Source organism: Lasioglossum baleicum, chromosome 8, assembly GCF_051020765.1.
Source record: "Lasioglossum baleicum chromosome 8, iyLasBale1, whole genome shotgun sequence".
Taxonomy (NCBI): Eukaryota; Metazoa; Arthropoda; class Insecta; order Hymenoptera; family Halictidae; genus Lasioglossum; species Lasioglossum baleicum.
Genome location: NC_134936.1, coordinates 13589749 through 13609402, shown reverse-complemented (window position 1 = coordinate 13609402; position 19654 = coordinate 13589749). Strand labels below are relative to the sequence as shown.

Genomic DNA, 19654 nt, shown 5'->3' with positions numbered 1-19654 from the left:
AATTGCTTCCGCCTGTGAAAATGGCGAAGACTCAGAGTGGAGAATCATTGTGGTCTTCAGAGGCACATTTCTAAATTTTCCTTTTCTGGGTCAGTCGTCTAGATATTTCAAAAGCAAGAGCACCGAGGCCACGCCTACTCTATACGGAGAGAATAAGATAGATAGATAGTCGTCTGCCTGTGTGGAAATACACAAATTGAGAGTAAAAGAGTCACCATGGTCTTGAGAAATGGACTTTCAATTGGCCGGTAGGTCAGTGATCCGAAGCCACGCCTACTCGGGTCACTTCGGACGCTGTAATCAAGATCAGGGGTGTTTCCTTTCAACTGTTCCTGCCCCCGGGTCATCCATATCGCTCCGAAGACAAACGACGCGACGATCCTTGAGTGAAACGAACCGTGCAGCTTCCGATTGATCACGAAGGCGTTTGGTTCGCGGCGTCGAGGATCGGGTTCACCGAAAGTTTTCCTGTTTAACGATCTCCCCCGGCTCCGAAATCAGGACACCCGAGGTATCTGTACGTTCCCGAATATTTAACAATTTGACCTGAATAGTAACCCGATTCGTCGGAAGGGGATTTCCGGGGGGAGCATCGGGCCGCGATAAACGATTCAACGCGAAAGGGCGGCGCGACGGCACGTGAAATCAGAAGATCCTGTTGGATCAGGAGAGCAGCCTCTCCCCCGCCTCTTCCCGATAATATCCGATCGCGTATTCTTCCCACGACAGAGGGAATAATAAGCGAGAAAGGTTTCCTCTCGTTAGCCGACACAATGTCGAGAAAAAGGGAGCGAGAGAGGGAGAGAGATCGGGACGAGTCCATCGGGTTTCCAGGTCCGGCAGCAGCCCCCGGAGGCATCCCGACAATGAAGATGAATGCAACTTTTTCCTTCTGCGCCTCGCTCAAAGGCAAACTGTGACACACGCTCCTAGATTGCGCGCGCGGAGAGAGAGAGAAAAAAAAAGCGAACAAGGAGAAAGAAAGAGGCTAGAGGGCCGATACAGGGTTCATTGTTGCCGGGCCTGCGAGCCCATTGTACAGGAGTTTCGTCAAAGTTCGCCAATTTGCGTCTTCTTCGAGGAACGCGACAAAGAACGCGCGCGGCCCAAGGATAATATTTCCACCCTCCTCGGCAGCAGCCTCCTCTTCATCTTCCCCGTCCCTGTCCTGCAATATTTTTTACCCTGTCCATTCTCGCGCTTTTTTCCTCTCGTCCTCTCTATTTCCCCCTCTCACTATTATACACTTCGCAGGGTCCTTTCACAGGACGACGGGCAACCGAGGAGGATCGCGATAATAATCATGACTCTTAACCCAGTTACGCTGATTATCCTAACCGGAAGCGCGAGTAACACGTTCCCCGTTTAGACTAGTCGGAGAAATGACGTCACTTTCGGCAAGCCGGCAAAAAAATTGCCGGGCAGGATCCAGGTTAACGATCGCGATAGGGAAGACGATAATGGAAGTTGGAACGGACTCGGATCAGTTCCAGTTGTTTTTAACCCTCGGACACCGGTGGCTAGGTCAATCTTTACTCCTGAAGCAGCGAATCATGGATTCCAGGCAATTACTCTTGTTCAACTTGGAAAGAGATTGCCGAGTCCCTGGAAATCTTCACCGTGAGTATCTACTCAAAGCTATTTTAAGATCCAAATATTTCATGTTGCGGATATGAAAAAATGTTCACTAATTTATTGAATACAAATTGAATGACATAGCAAGTTTTAGTGACGCCTCGGAGTCGCCACTGGAGTGCTAAGGGTTAATTACCGGTGGCTGGGGGCGAGGTAGTGCAGGGAATAGAGCAGACGAGATTTGTCAGCGATAGCTCCACGGTGAATTTTCGCACGGGAAATTTATTTGGCAAGTTCCTCTAGCCCGACGGTATCAGTCTGCGTAGCTTCGACGCCGCGGGCAGCCCGGTGCAACACGGTTGATGGAATCTGTCACTCGTGACGAAAAGACTAGGAGAGAAGTGGAGGAAGAATAAGAAGAGGAGGAGGTGGGCTCTGAAAGACTAAACGGCGGGGCGCGAGGAAAAAGCTGGGGGGGGAACGAGCAGACGAAAAGCTGGAAGCGACGGTGGAGATGGGGAAAGCGATGGGAGCCGGCCGAGGAACGAAGAAAGCCCTGGCGCACGGTGGCGAGAACGGTAGAGTGGTTCTCGAGCCTCCGGCGATCGGAAAGTTTCACGGAAATGCGTCCTCGTGAGAGGATTTTCGACGCCTTCTAGCTCGGTGGCGCCGCAAGAGGCGTCTCGAGACGCCGCGCGCCAGAAAAACGGATTGAAAAGCCGCGGAGCGGTGCGAAGCTGTGCGAAGCGGAGCGGAGTCGCTAGAGTGAGAGAGAGAGACAGAGAGAGAGAACGAGCGCGTGCAAGCTAGCGAGCCGGCGAATTTTCCGATAATCTCGTAAAGGAAATCTTTCTCTGTCCGATGCCTGGCGCGACGTTCGAAGGCTTGATGCGATTTCCAGCGTGTCGATAAACATCGTGATTCCTCAATCTCGCCGAGAAGCAACTGGTTGACGCGCGCGCCTCGCGAATCGCTTCGCCTAAGGTCGTGGGTGGAGTGACTACAGAGAAAGTACAGGACGAGAGAAAGAGAGAGAGAGAGAGTTTAACATTCATAAAAAGCCGAGAGAGAGAGAGAGAGCGAGATAGAGCAGGAAATCGATCGACCGAGTCAATTTCCTGGTAACCTTGTAAACTCCTGCCGCCATTCTCCGCGTTCCTCGACCTTTCGCCATCGCGGCATCGTCGATCCGCACCGAATCCGCCGCTGGAAGAATTTAATAAATTTCGTATTCACCGGTAGTAACGCGCGCTGGATCCGCGGATACCCTCCTTAACCAGCCCCCCCTCCCTAATAGCCGGATAGCAGATCGTTCCCCAGAATTCTCCCGATCGGATTTCCGTTTCCGCGCCGGCAGAAAAATAGGTCCCCGTTTCTGGCCGCTCGTTAAAGGAAATTTTTCCGACGGCAACAATGGCTCTAGCTGATCCGGGTCATCGCCTCTCCATCCATCGCGGAGTCGAGGAACATGTCCTCTCGCAAATGACGGCTGGCAAAATGCTGCCGCATGCGTCGGCCGACTGTTTGCCTGCCCGTTTTTCATAGAAATTCAAGGGACTCACCATGGTTCTGCTTGCAGGGGGACCTGGTAGTAGACCTTGCAGCTGTTGGGTCGCTGGCTGCAACCTTGGACAGGATGATCGGGGCACTGTGATCTTTGGCTTGGCCCTGGAAACAAAGAGAATCAAATAGTTAGAGGGGTGATCAGTTTTTCCGACTTTAGATACTAGATTAGTTAGGAGTGCATAGTACTGCCCTGGCTCTAGAGAAGGGCCACTAAGCCACGCCTACTTAGTTCCGATTTCAGGGGCAACGAAGCCACGCCCCCCAGTGCCATGATCTAGTTCCCCGAGCTCATGATAAACGTGTCAAGCTGCTTTAGGACCTCGTAGGATATTCACATCCTTCTAATGACAGAATATTGGGTGTACAGTTTTAGCAAGCTGCGCGAATGCTCTCGCAAGTAACCAGGGGCCAATGACGGGAGCCACCGTATCAGGTTAATTAGATATACGTTCGTCGATCGATTCCGTCGGTAATCTCGGACGATGATCCTCTCTCGCGGCGGGAGGCGAGTGCCGCGCGTGTTTCGAAGTCGATGCGGGAAATCTTGGGACGTTAGTTGATAGCCCAACTACCGAAGTTAGCCTTTATAATGTTGCGACAGTGGCTCAAAGTGCACACAGCAGTTCCGGGGGGCATCACGTGTAACCGCATTGTTAAACTTCACGCTATCACGTACGCTTTGTAACTAGTCGGTATGAATATGATGGGGGACGAAAGTTACCGGGACGCGACGGGGATACTCGTGGTAGAACTTGACTCCGGGACGGACGAACGTACGGGACACGCGGAAAACAGCTCAGGCGAATCGTATCGAATTCCAGCGTCCTCGCTATCGAGCGAGTAAACGCGGCGAGTGATCGATACCCGCGTCGTGGAGAAACGAATTTAATCGAGAGGGATCCATGCCGCGAGTGTACGCGTTCGTTCTACCGAGTCCCCGTAATTGCTTTTCCGTTCCTTCTTGCTTTAAAGACTCACCCTCGGCTCCTCAGCGGCGCTGCGACTCGCTTTCTACAGGGTGGCGATCAAAACGCGGGTTGCATGCTTCTCCCTATCGCAAAGTGCGACAATTCACTGTTTCAAGCGAAACTACGTTCGCAGGATCAGATACTCTTTGCGAGCGAGAAAACGCGTGTACAGTGGACGATTTAACACTTTTTTTTAAAAAATAAAGAGACTTTTATGAACTGTCTAAGTTGCGAAGGAGTACGGAATAAAGTTTTCCACGCGGTGAGTCCCATTTTTGTGAGTGCTACAGCAAGGTACGATTTGGTTTTACGGGTCACCCTGTAGATTGCCGACCGAATATCCCTCAAAGAGCGTGTACGGGCAAACACGGGTGTGTGCAGGGGCGCGCGCGCTCGAGCGAGCCACTCGTATCCCCTTCTACGAGTACATCCATCTCTGCTATCCGGACAAAGCGAAGGAAGCCGTATGTGCATTGAACATTGATTTTAAACGCGCGCGCTGCGCTACAAGGCTGTGCCGCATAAAAGGTCTGAATCCGCCAGACTTCCAAGTGCCTGTTCCCGTTTCTAATGGAAAACTGGAAACACCGTCGCGCCGCGCGCACACGCGACTCTGCACAGACACACGATGGATTGATACGGCGGAGGAGAGACAGATAGAGAGAGGGAGAGAGAGAGAGAGAGCGAAAGAGGAGATGGAGGATTCGCGAGAGACGTCTATCGGCTCTGCTCGACTCTGTGACAAGCAGCTTCGCAGACAATGGCGTAGTTACGCGGCCATTCTCGCTGCAACGATTCCCAGAAGCGCATCGCTCGGCCCTGCAAACGGTTAACGCAGCCGACGCGACGCCGCGTACCGCTTTATTTCTTTTCATTTCTCCCTTTCTTTTTGAACCGCTCTGCTCCTCACGGATGCGCGTCTCGCATTCACGGATAACAGCTTCGTCCCACTAAATGCTACTGTATTACCGGGTCCACGATTCGCGAGAACCGAGACCAGCCCCTCGGCGTTTCGAGGACTTTTCCGGCTCGCTGTCTCGAGATTCCACGTGCCGCGGATTTTTCATTATTATTCCTAGAACAATGGTCTGCCGGCTGCTCGACTATTCGGAGCCACGAAACCACGCCCCCCGAGCGCACTGTACGCACCGAGAACGGTAGAACTACGCCTATTCATGAACCACGCCTACCCGGGCCATTGTGAACCGAAGGGGCAATTAAACCACGCCTACTTAGGACAGTCTACATAGAGAATTGCAGTTAAGCCACGCCTACCCGGGGCATTCTACCCAAAACGAGTGACGAAACCACGCCCACTAGCGTGGGCTCTATGCACACGCAGAACAGATAGCTCTCTATACTTTCTGCCCGTCTCGGTGGCTCCTTATTCGACCGATCCTCGTCGCAAGACTGCTGAAAAATAGATTCGCTGCCGAGAGAAATTTAATTGTGTACCGTGGAATGGGATCATGGTTTCGGAAACGGTTTCTTCTGGCTGGTTACGAGTCTATTATTCAAGGGGACGGCAGCGTTTGATAGCAACGAGCGCCGGTCTACCTTCGTCAATTATTTAAACGGTATAAATATATTCCGGCCGGAACATTTCGTCGGACCTGGATAATTCAACGGAGTTATTTTTCGTGGGCCAAGAATAGCACGATTTTTCCTTGACACGGTCCTGTGGGGGGTCCTCGGCGAGGATGCTGTCTATGGATCGCGAGCGTTTGGATTATTTATCGAAAGCGAACCGATTCCTCTCTCCCACTCCTCCGCCCCACCCCGTTTATCAATCCTTTAAAGGGCCCCGACTCTTGCCACCGGTGTCCAGACAATTACGCCACGTCGTTTCTCCTGTATTCTATTCGATTTAGCGTGGCACGTGACGGGGACGGGCGCAAGGGACACCGTTCGAATCTTCTTTGGTTATTTAAAGGGTCAAAGCGAGCATCGACAACCCTCCCACTGTCACGTGCATACGACGCCCCTGTGTATAGACACGATCCTCCAAAGTTATTTCATCGGGGCGGTCACGACGACCAGGCAAAGTGCTTTATATTGGCGGCCGAAAACGCGGGTCCGACGCGACCCGGCGTAAACTCTCTGAAAAATTGAAAAACCGACGCCTCGCCTTTGTCTCCGATAGTAAAACAAAGGGCTTCCTTATCTTTCGGTTCGAGACTGAATGTACAGTAGGAGCTTCAATTCATGAATAGCCGAGCAAATATTTATTATAAAGAGTTCTCCCTCTTACCGGCTTCCGCCGAAATTACTCGAGCAACCGTGTGCATAATGCAACCGCTCGAGAAGCTACCAGCTGCATCCTTGCAAATGCTCCTGTGCTCGAAAATTCGCCCATTTTCAAAGGCGAAACGTGCTCATAATCATGAGACCGGTCTAAGTCAAAAAATTAAAAATATTATAATATTATATATAATGAAGAATGAATGAAAAAATAAAATATTATATATAATGGAATTCGTTTAGTGTTAATATCCTTTTCATTACGTAACATATTAAACGTATTAAATGTATCACTCAAATTAATATTTTACTTTCATAATTACGGGCACGAGTATCAACTACAACAAAATCGAATTTCATTTCGGTTCAAAGGAAATTAATTACATACATATTTAGAAGACTCCGTTCGAATTGCTCGTCATCTATATTGTAGTGTGTTAATGAGCTACCCGGGGACGAGATAGTTCAGCTATCTAGGTGTAAAACGTGGAAAGACAAACGAGACACAACATCTGGATTCAACGTGTGAATCTGAAACGAACAAAGCGTTGTCGCAGAGCAGCATCTCCCATGCAATTATTCTCGGGAACCGTACTCGGATCAAGAGGCATTTGTACGATGTAGCCACGCGAATCCTTTCGTTTCTCGAGAATGTCTGCAGCGACAAGCACGGTGGATGCTCGCAAATCGTTTCTGCCATCGTGCACGAGCGAAAAGGTGACAGATGACTTCGTATGCACCCGGTGCAGTCCGAGTCGCGTCTCGGTAGACGGACGCAGGAACGCGTGGTGCGGGGCCGAGCGTGTGTCCCCTTGCAAATATTTTGCGATGTTCAACTATATTCAATTTAGCGTCGCGCGTGTCGCGTAGACGACGAGAGAGGAGCGTCCCGGTGGTCTTCTCCTCTCTCTCTCTCTTGCTGGTTATTTAACGGGTCAAAATGTATGTATATAGCGCGAGCCGGGGAGACTCTTTCGTCGGCACGTGCATACGCCACTGTGTGTAGATACTCGGCACTCCAAAGTTATTTCGCGGGGGGCTACCGTCCTGCTCCCTATGCACATACAATTTCCCTATGTACGAGGACCAGGCAGTCTGTGCGACTGTGCGCGCTGCGCGTCTATGCGAAGGGGAGAAGCACATGGACGATGGCAGGAGACGGAGAAATATGCGACAGTGCCTGGATGGAGCGAGAAACTCAGCCAGAGAGCAACAGAGCAAGAGATAGACAGGGACGGAGAGAGATATGTAGAGTGCCATCGGTACTATGTAGAAAGAGAAGCACAGAAGGGGTGGACTGCAGGGGCGCGAAGGGGTACGAGCGTAATATCGGAACCCCAAACGGTAATCGATATCACATATATCTCCTCCGATGTATATTCAACCATCCTGCACGGTTTTCCGAAAGGAACTCCTTAATAAAACTACTTACGAGCTCTACGGAGATCCTTCTCTCTCCCTCTCTCTCACTCACTCTCTTTCTCCGGCTCTTTCCACGTCTTCTTTCGTTCCTCGTCCGGTTCCGTTCGTATATTACGCTCGGCCTAACAGACGCGAAGCCGAACGGCTTTCGCTACGGAAATACGAACGAGTCTGCTCCTTAGACGACCGCCCAGACCGCGGGAAATATTAAAACGCGTCTGCTCCCCCTCTCAGACCCCTTCCGAACCCACCAATTAACCGACGAGCCCTCTCCACCACTAAGACCCGAAACGCGGTTTTTCCGCAAGTTTCCTTAAAGATTTTCGAGCGAAGCACGCCGGAAGCGTCGTAGATCGTTTTACGATTTATTTACAGAATTCTTATTTTGCACGGAGACAGTGTATTTAACAGGTTCGCTACCAGTATTGATTTCAGCAACAGTCTGCTTGGTTACATTATTCTGCCAAATGTATCATCTTTTTATATCAGAAGAAAGATATCATAAATCCGCTGTCTAATAGGTAATTTGATTTTCCACACACTGGTAGCGAGCACGTTAAATTATAATGATTTTCTCAGGAACAGCACAACCAATGGCTCAATTTCTGTCTGTATTTCTAGGTTGCATGAATTTTGGATATATCGTGAAATTTCGGGAAGATTCGGCGAAGAACCTCGACGGACGCGAACGATATCGCTTTGTTTTATTCGCGTGGTTCGGCCGCAGAGGTTCCGGGCGGTCTGATCCGAGAATGTACCTTGGCCAGCGATTTTTGAATGTCTCGTGGTGGAGCGACCGGTCGAGGGAACGCGCGAAACGCAGCCGAGAGCGGCGCATTTGCATAGGTTGCATTGTGATGCGGCAGCGGCGCGAGAGACCCTTGAAAATTTCAGGGGTAGAGATTTCGTCGACGCTGCGACGGGGAGAGCAAGCGAGCGAGCGAGCGAGAGAGAAGCGTTAACGAGTCGGCGATCGCGAGCCGTGGATACGGGGGCACGGAAAGAAGGAATGAATACGAAATTAATAGTATTCCGCGAAGTGCAGCTCGGCGCGCTTCTCCCATGCATTTATACGCGCTCGCCGGAAAGCTTCAGCTTCTGTCGTCTTTTCTCTCCTCCTCCGTGCTCGCGACGTCGCCTTTTTTTTCTCCCCCGCGTTATGCTTGTCTCTCTGTTTCTCCTTCCTCTTTTTACGTTACATTTTCGAGTGACTCTTTCCGCGTGTCCCGAGATTCCTTAGTGTCGCGGCGCGTGTGTCAGCTGAAACGACAATGGACAACGAGCATAAAATGTCAACTGAAAGGGTCCGTCACGATATATTGTTCTTCCGAGGGAGTCGACCGGCGGAATCGTAGAAATTGCTTCTCTCGCGAAGTGAAGCCGCGCGACGACGCGACGCGGCATGCGTTGTCCCTTCCGTCGCGAGTCTCGCTCGACGGCCCGAGCGTGCGTTTATTCGATTCGCGTGTGCGAACCCGGCGTACTCTCTCTCTCTCTTTTTTTTTCTCCCCGAGGTTTTTTGTGAAATTCTCCGGACACTTTGACGGGTTTGTTAGCGGGCACGGCACGGGGCGGCGTTTCCCCGCCGAGCGATACAATTTATGCCGTCCTCCTCCGGATACCCCATTTCCTCGACGAGAGTTCGTTAAAACGACCGTGTGATCTCGTTAAAGCGTCGAAGCATCAATCAGCCGGGTATAACCGTATTTACACTGGGCGACGTCGATCGATCGAAAAACTGTCTCGCGGAGGCTCACCGGGGAACCACCGTACGTATATACACACCAGACAGAAAACTAATATACCATTGCCAACACGGTTGTACACCGCTCGAGTCGTCGCGCGCCCGCGCGTCTCTTTATCCGCAAGCGAGCACCCGTCCGCCGCGCCGCGCCGCGCCAGCCCGCTTGTCTGTCTTCGATGAAAATTCCTCGGGAATTGTACGGCTCGCCGAAACCGAAACGGGTCAGAGGCGAACTTTCCGGAATTATTGAAATACCGGCGTGCACCCGGAAAAAAACCGTCTGTGCGTGGATCGCGGGGAGAACGTTCCCGGCCGAGTAATGAAACGGTTGGCCCGGAAAACAGAAACTAAACGAACGAGTTTACCCGATGCGAAACGGTCCGTCGATGACCGAGGAAACTGACCGGTTCTTCGCCGGAAACTGGACGTCCGCGAGCAAAATGTTTGTTAGTAGTTAGTAAGAACTGCAAACACAGCGTGCTTTATTTTCCAACAAAAATCCGCGATCTATTCGTTGGTTTGATCTTATCGAGGTTTGAACGATCTTGACTGAACTTACAGCGAAGCTGGAATAAAATTCGCAATGGACATAGGGCAGCAAAGGGCCGAGTCGTAGGTCTGGGTGTGCGGGCAGCAAGACAGCGCACGGTAATTAGCCGGAGAAACTTGCCGGGCGAATTGTAGCGTGCGCTTCGCGGCGAACTATGCCCGCATGCCCCTTGGGTACCAAATACCAGCACCGGGTAGGTGGGTTAGGTGGTGGCGACATTACTAAAATGTCAGAGAATGTCACCCATCTCATAATCTATGCGCCTAGGCGTCCCACCCCTGTCGGCCCTCCCTCGCCTCCGGCCTCTACCCGACCGCTAACCTCGAGGTTCCGTAGCCAGAGCAAGAGAGAGGGAGTTAGAGAGCCGGAGCCAGCCCCTCGGTTAAACCACCCTCCTCTCTCCGTACGAGTCTCGGTGCTGCGGCCCCTCTGGAACTCACCCTTCCCTCCCGGAATCCTCGTCGGACTCCCTCCCGAGCCCCTCAACACGGTGCACTCTCTCTCCGGACGGCTACTTCTCTTTCCTCTGCTCTCCTCTCCCGGTTGCAGCAGCCGCATTCTCGCGAGAAATTAATTTGGCCCTATTAAAATGATCACTTCTGGATTTAAGTTACGATCCTCCTCCCCTCTTCAGCTTCTCTCTAGCTTGCTCTCTGTCTTGCTCTCTTTGGACGGCCTCGTTTCCACGTAGAACGCGTCGTTTCGGCGTTCCATCAGGAGAATGGAAGGCCCCCGGTATATCCCTCTCGGCTTTCTCGGTGTCATTCGTCGTGGTAGCGGGTCTGTGACGTTTCAGGAGCACGATTGCCGGCTCTCGAGGGTGGCTCGAGGTGACGGTGACGCTGCTATACGAGCTAGAAGCTCCGTTTCTCTCCACCCTCCGGACCCCCGAGACACGAGAGGTTTTAGCTGCCGCATAAACGGAAGAGAGCGCATTCGTCGGCTGATACGCGGATAAAGGTCGCCTTGGCCGTAGAACCGCGAGATCTCGCCCGCGTGAAATAAAGGATAATATACGACGACCCTGCGTCGCTGGATCATCCCCTTTCCCGGGATAATTGTCACTGAACGAGATCCAACACGGTCGCGAACCACTCGCAATCTTCTATCTTTGGATCGGTGGCTGTTCAGATCTCGTTCCAAGCTGGAACTATCCCACGCGCTTTCTATCTTCGTGTACCGAATCACATCGGGCTCCTTCTAATTTTCTTCCAATTTTGCTCGTCTATTCGGAGGAGAATGGAATACTGATAGGTCGACGGAAGGTTGCTGTTGAGAGCTAGGCTGGAGGGGACCTGTCTTATTAGTAGACTGCGGATTTTATGCGTTTGTAACGAAAATATGTACCATTGAAAATAGAAGGAGAGTTAGAACAAATTAAGATAGACTTTAGGAAGAACAAAGTTCTGTAATGATTAGACAAAAATTTAGATTTATGACAAAAAAAGGCCTACGTACAATTTGAAACAGTGGACATATCAAAAAGATTTAAGATCACCAGTGCGTTAATTTCACCTCGATAAGAGGTAATTAAAAGAAGAAAGAAATTTTTATTCGGCTCCTGTATCTTGCAATCAATGCAAACATTTTTCATTTTGCATGAAGATCCGCAGTCTAGTAATGATCTTGATTAAACCGCGCTGTACGGGCCAAGCATAATAAGAGGAGACGATTCTGCATGAGAAAACGAGTCGAAAGGCGTAGAATCACATTTTTTTCATAAGAGGCTTCATTTTCGAGAAAATGGCGTCTGAAGTTCCGTCGAGCACGCGAGTGCACTGGTACGTAGGGCGAAGTAGAAATGGTAAGTCAGGATCAGACACACGCCAGCAGTAACCTATTCAATAGCCCGGGCGCCTCAGGAATTTTAAACCTCGTTTCTCTTGAAAATGGAGCCACGTACAAGGAAAACGTATTCTACACTTCTGACCTATTTTTTTTCTCCTGCGGAATCATCCTCTCTTTTCTTCGGAATGAAAAAATTAAAAAATCCAGATACCGGAACCGTTGTTCGACATAATTGGGCGAGCAAAATGAATTTCCTTTCAGACCTTTTCATAGTCTTTTGTAGGACAGTGTGCTTTTAACCCTTTGCAATCGGAGCTATTTTAACTCGAAAATGAAACATATTTCTTCCTACCTAGAATAATTCCGTTCTGTATCATTCTTTTTAGTAATTGATTAGATACCAACTTCATTTACAATCTAAACAATATTTTGACTAATGTTGTAGCAACTTTCAGAGAACAGCCTTCAGATTTTCATAGTACACGAAATCCGGGGCAGAATTTTTCAGAGAATGGTAAACAGTAAAAAAGATGATTCAGGATGTGGAGAAGCACGTGTCCGATGACGGGGCTGGTACTTTTCCCGAAAAAAATCCCACAAATTTTCATAAACACCGCAGCCACCGTTGACTCGCGACCCTGTCGAGAATAAAAATTGCGCGCACCGGCTCGCGTTAATTTCTAACGCGCGCTGGGATTTATAAATCGCCTGGCATCGATGGCATGGTCCGCGAGTCACCGCCGCACCATGACCACGGAAAAACCCCTGGGGAGCAGCAGCGCAGCCGGTGTACGCGCGGCCCGGCTGAATAAGTAATAAAATATGTCGTCCAGGTCCTCGGGATGCTGAAAGCGTGACCGGGCGTAATATTACGTGGCTGGAGCCAACCCCCATGGTCTCGGAACCACCCTGCGTCGACGGGGAAACAATTTTCCTTGGAGGAAAATGGTTAGCGGAACGCGAGAACCTCGCCCATATCGGAAAGTTGTTGCAGTCGTTCCACCACGGCGTTACCAATTAGACTCATTATGTTAATTGGGTCCGGGGTTTCGTCTAGCTTTTTTCCCATAGTCAGCGACCCCATTTCTTTTTTCCTTCCGGCGATCGGAGGAACGGCGACGCTTGCTCTTGCTCGCTGGCCCGACGATAACCGACTCGAATTTCTGTTATCTCCGCGTGCGATCATCGTATCAGCCGGACGCAGTAATTGGTTGGGTGAGAGAGAGAGAGAGGCCGACTCGTGCTGGCGGGCCACGGCGGGCCGCCGCGATATGCTTTCTAATATTTGCACACTTTGATTGGAGTTTGCCCAGACGCCCCCCTTCGGCCCCGCGAACGCCCCCGGCCCCTCCCCCAAATTAATTACACGCTTTCTCGCGTGTCCCGCATTCGACGGACCGCGTGAAAACGATCAATCCTCCGAGGCGATTCGACGGGACCCAGCAGTCTCCACCCAATGCTTCCGGTCTCCTGTTCTTTTGCCCTTTTTAGTTCGGGCTTCGAGAAAGTAGACCTTTCAAGCAACTGGCAAATTTTTTAGAAGAATTTTGCACCCTTCGCTCCGATACAGTGCATAGAAATTGTAAGTATGGAATCTCCGAATAAATCGAACATTTATTACAAGCAGTCCTACAACAGAATGCTTTCAGTGTTCGGAGAACGGTTTCCGCCAAAAGACGACGGTAGAATCGTTCTCGCTGCAGCTCTGCGTTCCCTGCAGCCAATTACACCTGTCTCGCAGTAGCAAACGGAAGAGGGCAATGGGAAAAGCGCGTTGGTTATTCAATAAACACGATGCTCCTTCAAAGGTATCTCCTCAATTACCAATCGGAGGCAGATATCGAGAGGACCGGGGTCCGACCAGTCGAGAGCGGCTTTTGATTAGCGAGAAACCATCGTCGATCGACAACGACGTCGACATCAACGGCGGTGGATGGCGAATAATTAAGCTCGCGTTGTCGGATCGTTAGTGGACCGAAGGATTTTCCACGCAGCCAGAGAGAAGGATCATTTTACCCATTAGATTCGCTCATCGAAGACGCCTGCGCTCGCGATTCCACGCGCAAGAGCGACGTGGCGCGCGAAAATCGACTGGGAACGAGAATATCGTTGGCCCAGGTCCGGAAACGGGTTGCGCGCGCACTCCGCACGGCAAAAGCCGCGAATCGAATTAATTAAAATCTGCCGGGGTGTGTATAGAGGCTCGTTCGCTTGGCGGCCACCTTCACTCCGCGGCGAGACATTCTCTCTTTCGCGAGATTTCGACGGTAATAATCGCTAATTACGACCGGTATCGACGTCTCGCTAATTAACTCCGAGGCCCGGGCTTTAATTAACCGCGCGTGCCTCGTCAGACCGGCCGCGAAAACGGAAGCCTTCCGTCGACGCGATGATGCCAGCCTCCCGAACGAGATGCGAACCGCGTGTTCGCCATTCGCTAAACACTGTGGCCCGCTAAACACTGCGGTTTCACGATTTCATCTCCATTAGCAACCCGAGAACCCGTTTTACTTTTCTGTTCTTTCATTCTTTGCATTCAAAGGTGAAAGTATAATTCATGCGTTCGTTCTGGCTTCTGTTCTCTCGATTTAGACTCTTGCAGACCGTAGAATGTATACTCGTTCTTTAATACTCTCTCAATGTATTTCGCTGGCGGATTTTTATGCGAGATAAAAAGTGCCTGCATTCATTGCAAAATACTGAAGCTGTATATTTCTTTTTCTTAATCATCTTTATAAGTATACAAAATAAGGAATTCGTGCTTTTACATTCTTGAAATACTCTCACTGTTTCGACAAAGTCTCTTTTCTAGTAGATTTGTGCTTGTTGAAGTACACTCGGGTTCTCGTTTCGTGAGAATCAGAAAATTTTCCAAGCTGTTCCACGAGATACGCAACACTGGAGAAATGCAGTACATATTTTCTTTCAAGCAGCTGCGAGCCCATCCATCAGACATCGAAGCTCGCGCTCGCTTAATTTCCGCCGTCATGAAGATCAGGAATGACTAGGTGAAAATCGTGAGAAGCATCGGTTGTCGATCCGAGAAGAAGCTTGATTAATGCAGATCCGTGAGAAGGAGGCTCTCTCTCTCTCTCTTCTCTCTGAAGAGAGGTGGAATTAAAGAAATCCAAGGGGGTTGGCCGGTCTCGCGAAAGTGTCTCACTCGATCAAAGTTGCCTCGGCGCCGAGGATCGATGGAGGAACGAGGAGGCTGGCGTCTCGAGTGAAACAGATTGAAAAGAAGCGGCGAACGAGGTAAAGAGGAGGTGAACGAGGACTCGGAGCAAATACAGAGATATCCAGATTGTAAGGCGACTGGTAGAATCGTGGGGGCGTGCGAGGCTAGAAGGGGTGGTTGGCTGGGAAAGTATGGAAAGAGGAGAGAAGGGAGAGAGAGAGAGAGAGAGGAGAGGCTCGATTTTCCCAGGGCTGGCAAAATATTTGTACGCTCCTCCGGCCACCGGAATCTTTCTCCTCTATTTCTCTCGGCCTCTCTCTCTCACTCCTCGGCCGTATCTGCTCCCGGTCTCTTCGATATCGGTTATTCCGTCTCCATATTCCGAAGTTTCACAGCCCGCAGCGACTTTCGCGCCGTGCGCTCGCTTTTTCCTCTTTTTCTCTCTCTCTCGCTCCGGTCTCTCACCCTTTCGCCAGGTTTATCTGTGTTCGCGAGAGCCAGCCAGTATATTCTGTCCGTCCTATATGCGTTTCTCTCTCTCTCTCTCTGTCTCTCGCTTTGGGAGAGCGGTTCTGGTCGACGCGCGGGGCGCATTGGGAAATATGAATCCTTCGTCCCGTCCTGCATTGTCTGGGATCCGTGTTTGCCACGGGCACACACGCGAAAACCGGCTCTCTCTCGCAGGAACAGTGCGTGGCGGTTCGAGCGTGGGTGGTGCGTGCCTGTTAGCCTGCTAGCCTGCGTGCGACTGTTTGCTCGCAGGTGGTGACAAAGATCGATCGTCGCCCGGTCTGCTGGCGGTGCAAGGGATGGCAAAAACAAAAAAAAAATAACAGAGCAGGAGAGAGCAACGCCGAGAGACAGAGGCGAACAACCGGTGTGTACGTGTGAGGGGGAAACCGGGGACAACAGCCAAACGAACGCGGTGTGTCCGGCCAAACGATGATATACCGCGGCTGCCTTCGAAATTTTCACAATTAACGTCGCCGTATCTGCACCCGCGGAACACCCAGAGACCCTTGGACCGCCGAGGGGCAGACTGCTTCGCTCGATGACGAGCTAATGGATCCGTGATTGACTGATCGCCGAACATTTGTACGCTATTTTGACTGCAAGGAATTTTTTACTTCAAATCAAATTTGTCGTCCACAAATTTCTAAGAATCGTCGCTAGCCAAATCTGCCGCATGAGGATTCTAGTCTCCCGTTTTTCCCTAGAATTCTCCGATACCGTATGCCCGGTAGAAAGTCTCGAGAAGGAATTCAGTGTTCAAAGAGCTGGAGCTCCGGCGAAGAAGGCGCCCTATAACTCGGGAGATTGAAACCGGGTAGAGGCGAGTGTGCGGTAGCCGTGGAGCATAAATCCGATAATTTAAAGCCGGGAGAAAAATGTTACGTCCATCAGGGATCTCGACGAGGCAGGGTCCAGCGGTTCAAAGACGAGCTACCATTTGTCCGCGTCAGTAGCAGGGTGAATTAACGCTTCTCCCACCCGGTCCCTGTGTTTCACTGCGGCTAGGTAGTCCTGTTATGGCGAGGGATGGCCGTGGTGTTGGTAGAACACGCGAATAGAATTGGTAGCCGGAATGCGCGGACGCACGCGATACACAACGGCTCGCAATAACTGTAAATAACGGACGGTGGCCATCGGGCATTGTGCTTGATCCGTGGAACGTGTCTCGAACGCGCGACGCGACGCGTCCTCGAGATAGTATGGCGGCGAGAGGAGAGCAACGCGTCGACGGACCGTCGGGAGCCCAACTTCAACTTCTTCTTCCTCTCTCGAGTCGTCACATTGTGCGACGAGTCGCGCACTCTGTTGTGCTCGTAAAACAGCCACTTTTCCCGCCGCTACTCCCCAAGGACCCTCGAGCTTTCATTGTTCGATTTCGAACCGCCGCTCTCTCACTTTCTCTCTCCCTTCAACTCCTCTTTCTCCAACTTTTATCGGATTTTTGTCCCGACGGTTCCTCGGTCAATTCGAACCGAGACACACGCCACGATTGCTGCGAATTCCGCCGCAGTCTCTGCACCGAAACCGGAAAAGTCTACCCTCCACGGTGCTTCAACCCTGTAACCGGAATCTACGAGCTTAGGAAATTTTGTTCGAGAGCTTCGTTTGTTAATGTTGATAGACTACAAGCCGTTGTAAACATTCTCAGCACCGATCTCGAGAGACTCGACAGAGCTAAATTGATTTTCCTCTTAATCGTTTTAGTCAGTCGAGTATAATTCAATGAAAGAGCATTCGTAGCCAAGCTGTTCGGCGAGGAATTTATCCTTGGGCTTGATCATTTCAGAACTTTAATAATACAGGTGGTTTAATCCTCTCTCGAAACGTTCCCCCGGAATCAAAACAATGGAATTGCTGGCTAAAAATGTTTATTATGTTCGATAAAGAATTTAATCTCTGCCCAACAGCAATCCGGAAAATAGTGGTCGAAAAACCGGCTGCAGTGGTAGATTCTGTTTAATCCCCGTAGGTGGTCTCGGTTAACAGGTTAATTTCGTGCAGAGCCTGGGCGCAAAACAGCGGCAAACAATCGTCTTCGTTTCCCTCTGTGCAACTTTCCGGCTTGTATCGCGGCCAGAACGCGAAGTTCCGGCGGCCAGCGTGCTTCATCGCTTGTTTTGTCGCGGCGCCTCGGGTTCCATGCCGTGGATACTCGGGATAAAGTTAAAATCGCGCTTGATACCGTCTCTTAACCTCGTTGCAGGAGTTACACAACGGGAAACAGCCCGGTTTCCTCGCTCTCCTACCTCGATTTCTTCCATTCGAGCCCCGTGTTCTCATACATTATTCAACGGCGTTTCGGATATTAGCCGGTGCTTGCTCGTAAAATCGTTGCAACGCTGCACGCGGAATCGTACGATTAGCCTCTCGCACACTGCTCTGCGATCATCGAAGCTGATGACTCCAGTGACTCCGTGCTACTCGAAAATCAGGCTACTTTCAGTACACCTGTTTGTAACTGGCTTTTTTTCCGAAAGCTTGAGGATTTCGCATTGTGTTTTCCTTTTAGTGGATCACGAAGATGAATTCTTTTGAAAATAAAAATGTTGTGCATTGATTGTAAGCTTTTCTCATGGATAATTTTATCCTGAGAAGGTTTAGGTTCCATTTAGACAGTTTTCTTATTGCACCCAGTTGCACAACGTATTTTCAAAATTCCGGGTCAAAATGGACCCGGGTCCCGTCCAAGTGATAAGTCATGAATTCTTGTAACCTTTTCACTATTTTTATTTTAACTCGAAAATTAAACATTTCTTCCGACCTAGAATAATTCTATTGTATACGATTCATTTCGTTTTATGCATATGAAATTGTTATAATACCTCATGTATGAGTGTTGTATTGGAATACAGTATTTCATCGATATAAGTCCCCAACACGGGTCTGCCCAGGGACACTTATACGCCAGGGATACTATTTTTTGACTTTTGTCGAACGTAGAGAAAAATATATTATTTTCAGCAATAATATTTATTTATTGTGAATGGTACAGCAGTTATAAGTGACTCCATCGGCAAACCTATTCATTTTTGTTATAAAATTCGCAGTCTAGTTCAACTCCTTGAAGATTGGTCGCACAGACTCGAAATTTTACAGGAGGCTAGATTAAACGACAAGTAGAACGAATTTCTAGAGAGATTTATTGATATGATTGATTGAATAGACTTCAACGCGTAAGCTAGTCAAGTTTGAACGTCGGGGAACGAGTCGCAGTTTCCCGGTGACCGATAAGAGGGGAGAACTCGGCGAAATACCGGTTTTATAACTCGGACGAGTTAGCGGGGCCCGTAGCAAGGGGCCGGAAGCCGTTTGATCCTGCGGAAACTCTTTGAAACGGTGTGCCGCGATCGGCGCGACTCGGAGGCAGCTTTCCACCCCCGCCTGCTCGAAGGTGCACCGACAACATTCGGTTGTGTTCGTGAAACAGCCACTTTTCCAGCCGATACTCCCACGTTCTGAAGAACCCTCCAGGTTTCTTTGCTCGATCTCGAAATACCGTTTACTATCCTGTCCCGTTTTTCTCCTGTTTTACCCGAGGTCTCTTCTCTTTTTTTCTAGACGACGACGGCGACGCTGCTGCCGTCTTTCCTAAGGGAGCGTGTTCCGATCGGGTATCGATTACGCTCGGTTTGAGAACGGCCGGGTAATGAGTACGGGAACCGCATTACTTTCGGCCGGGGGTTGGAGAAAGAACCGAGAGAAACCGGTTAATAGTCGATGGGGAGAAGCGCGGCGGAAAGAGTAACGTCGCGACCGAACAAACCGCAAAGAGCTTTCCGATACGGTGCAGAAAACATTGGTGAACACAGAGAGCGAGGGAGGGAACGGGGTGGAAAACAGCGCGCGGAAACAATTTGTTGGCCGCGAAACGGTAAATCGCTCCGACGGCCGGAGCATTATTGCCGCGACGAGCGCGGGACGCCGACGTTTTATCGGGGTAATTAAAGCCTCCGATGCTCGAAACCGGAATTCACCGTGAATCGCCGCGCTCCTTCGGGATATCGAGTCTCCGGGACGGACACAATGCCCGGGAAATAAAATATCGAAAAAATGCGAAACGCGAAGGGTCCGCGCGCGAGAGAATAAAATTGCTCGTTGCCTAAGAAAAC

The 19654-nt window shown here is 50.3% G+C and overlaps 1 protein-coding gene across 1 annotated transcript in view; it reads right to left on the bottom strand.

Moving 5' to 3' along the window:
* LOC143211144 (uncharacterized) overlaps positions 1 to 19654 on the bottom strand; it is an 81154-nt gene that overhangs the window by 49515 nt on the left and 11985 nt on the right. Inside the window, exon 3 of the mRNA XM_076428604.1 lies at positions 3138 to 3243. Coding sequence (XP_076284719.1) covers positions 3138 to 3243 — 106 coding nt within the window. The remainder of the gene's footprint in view (positions 1 to 3137; positions 3244 to 19654) is intronic.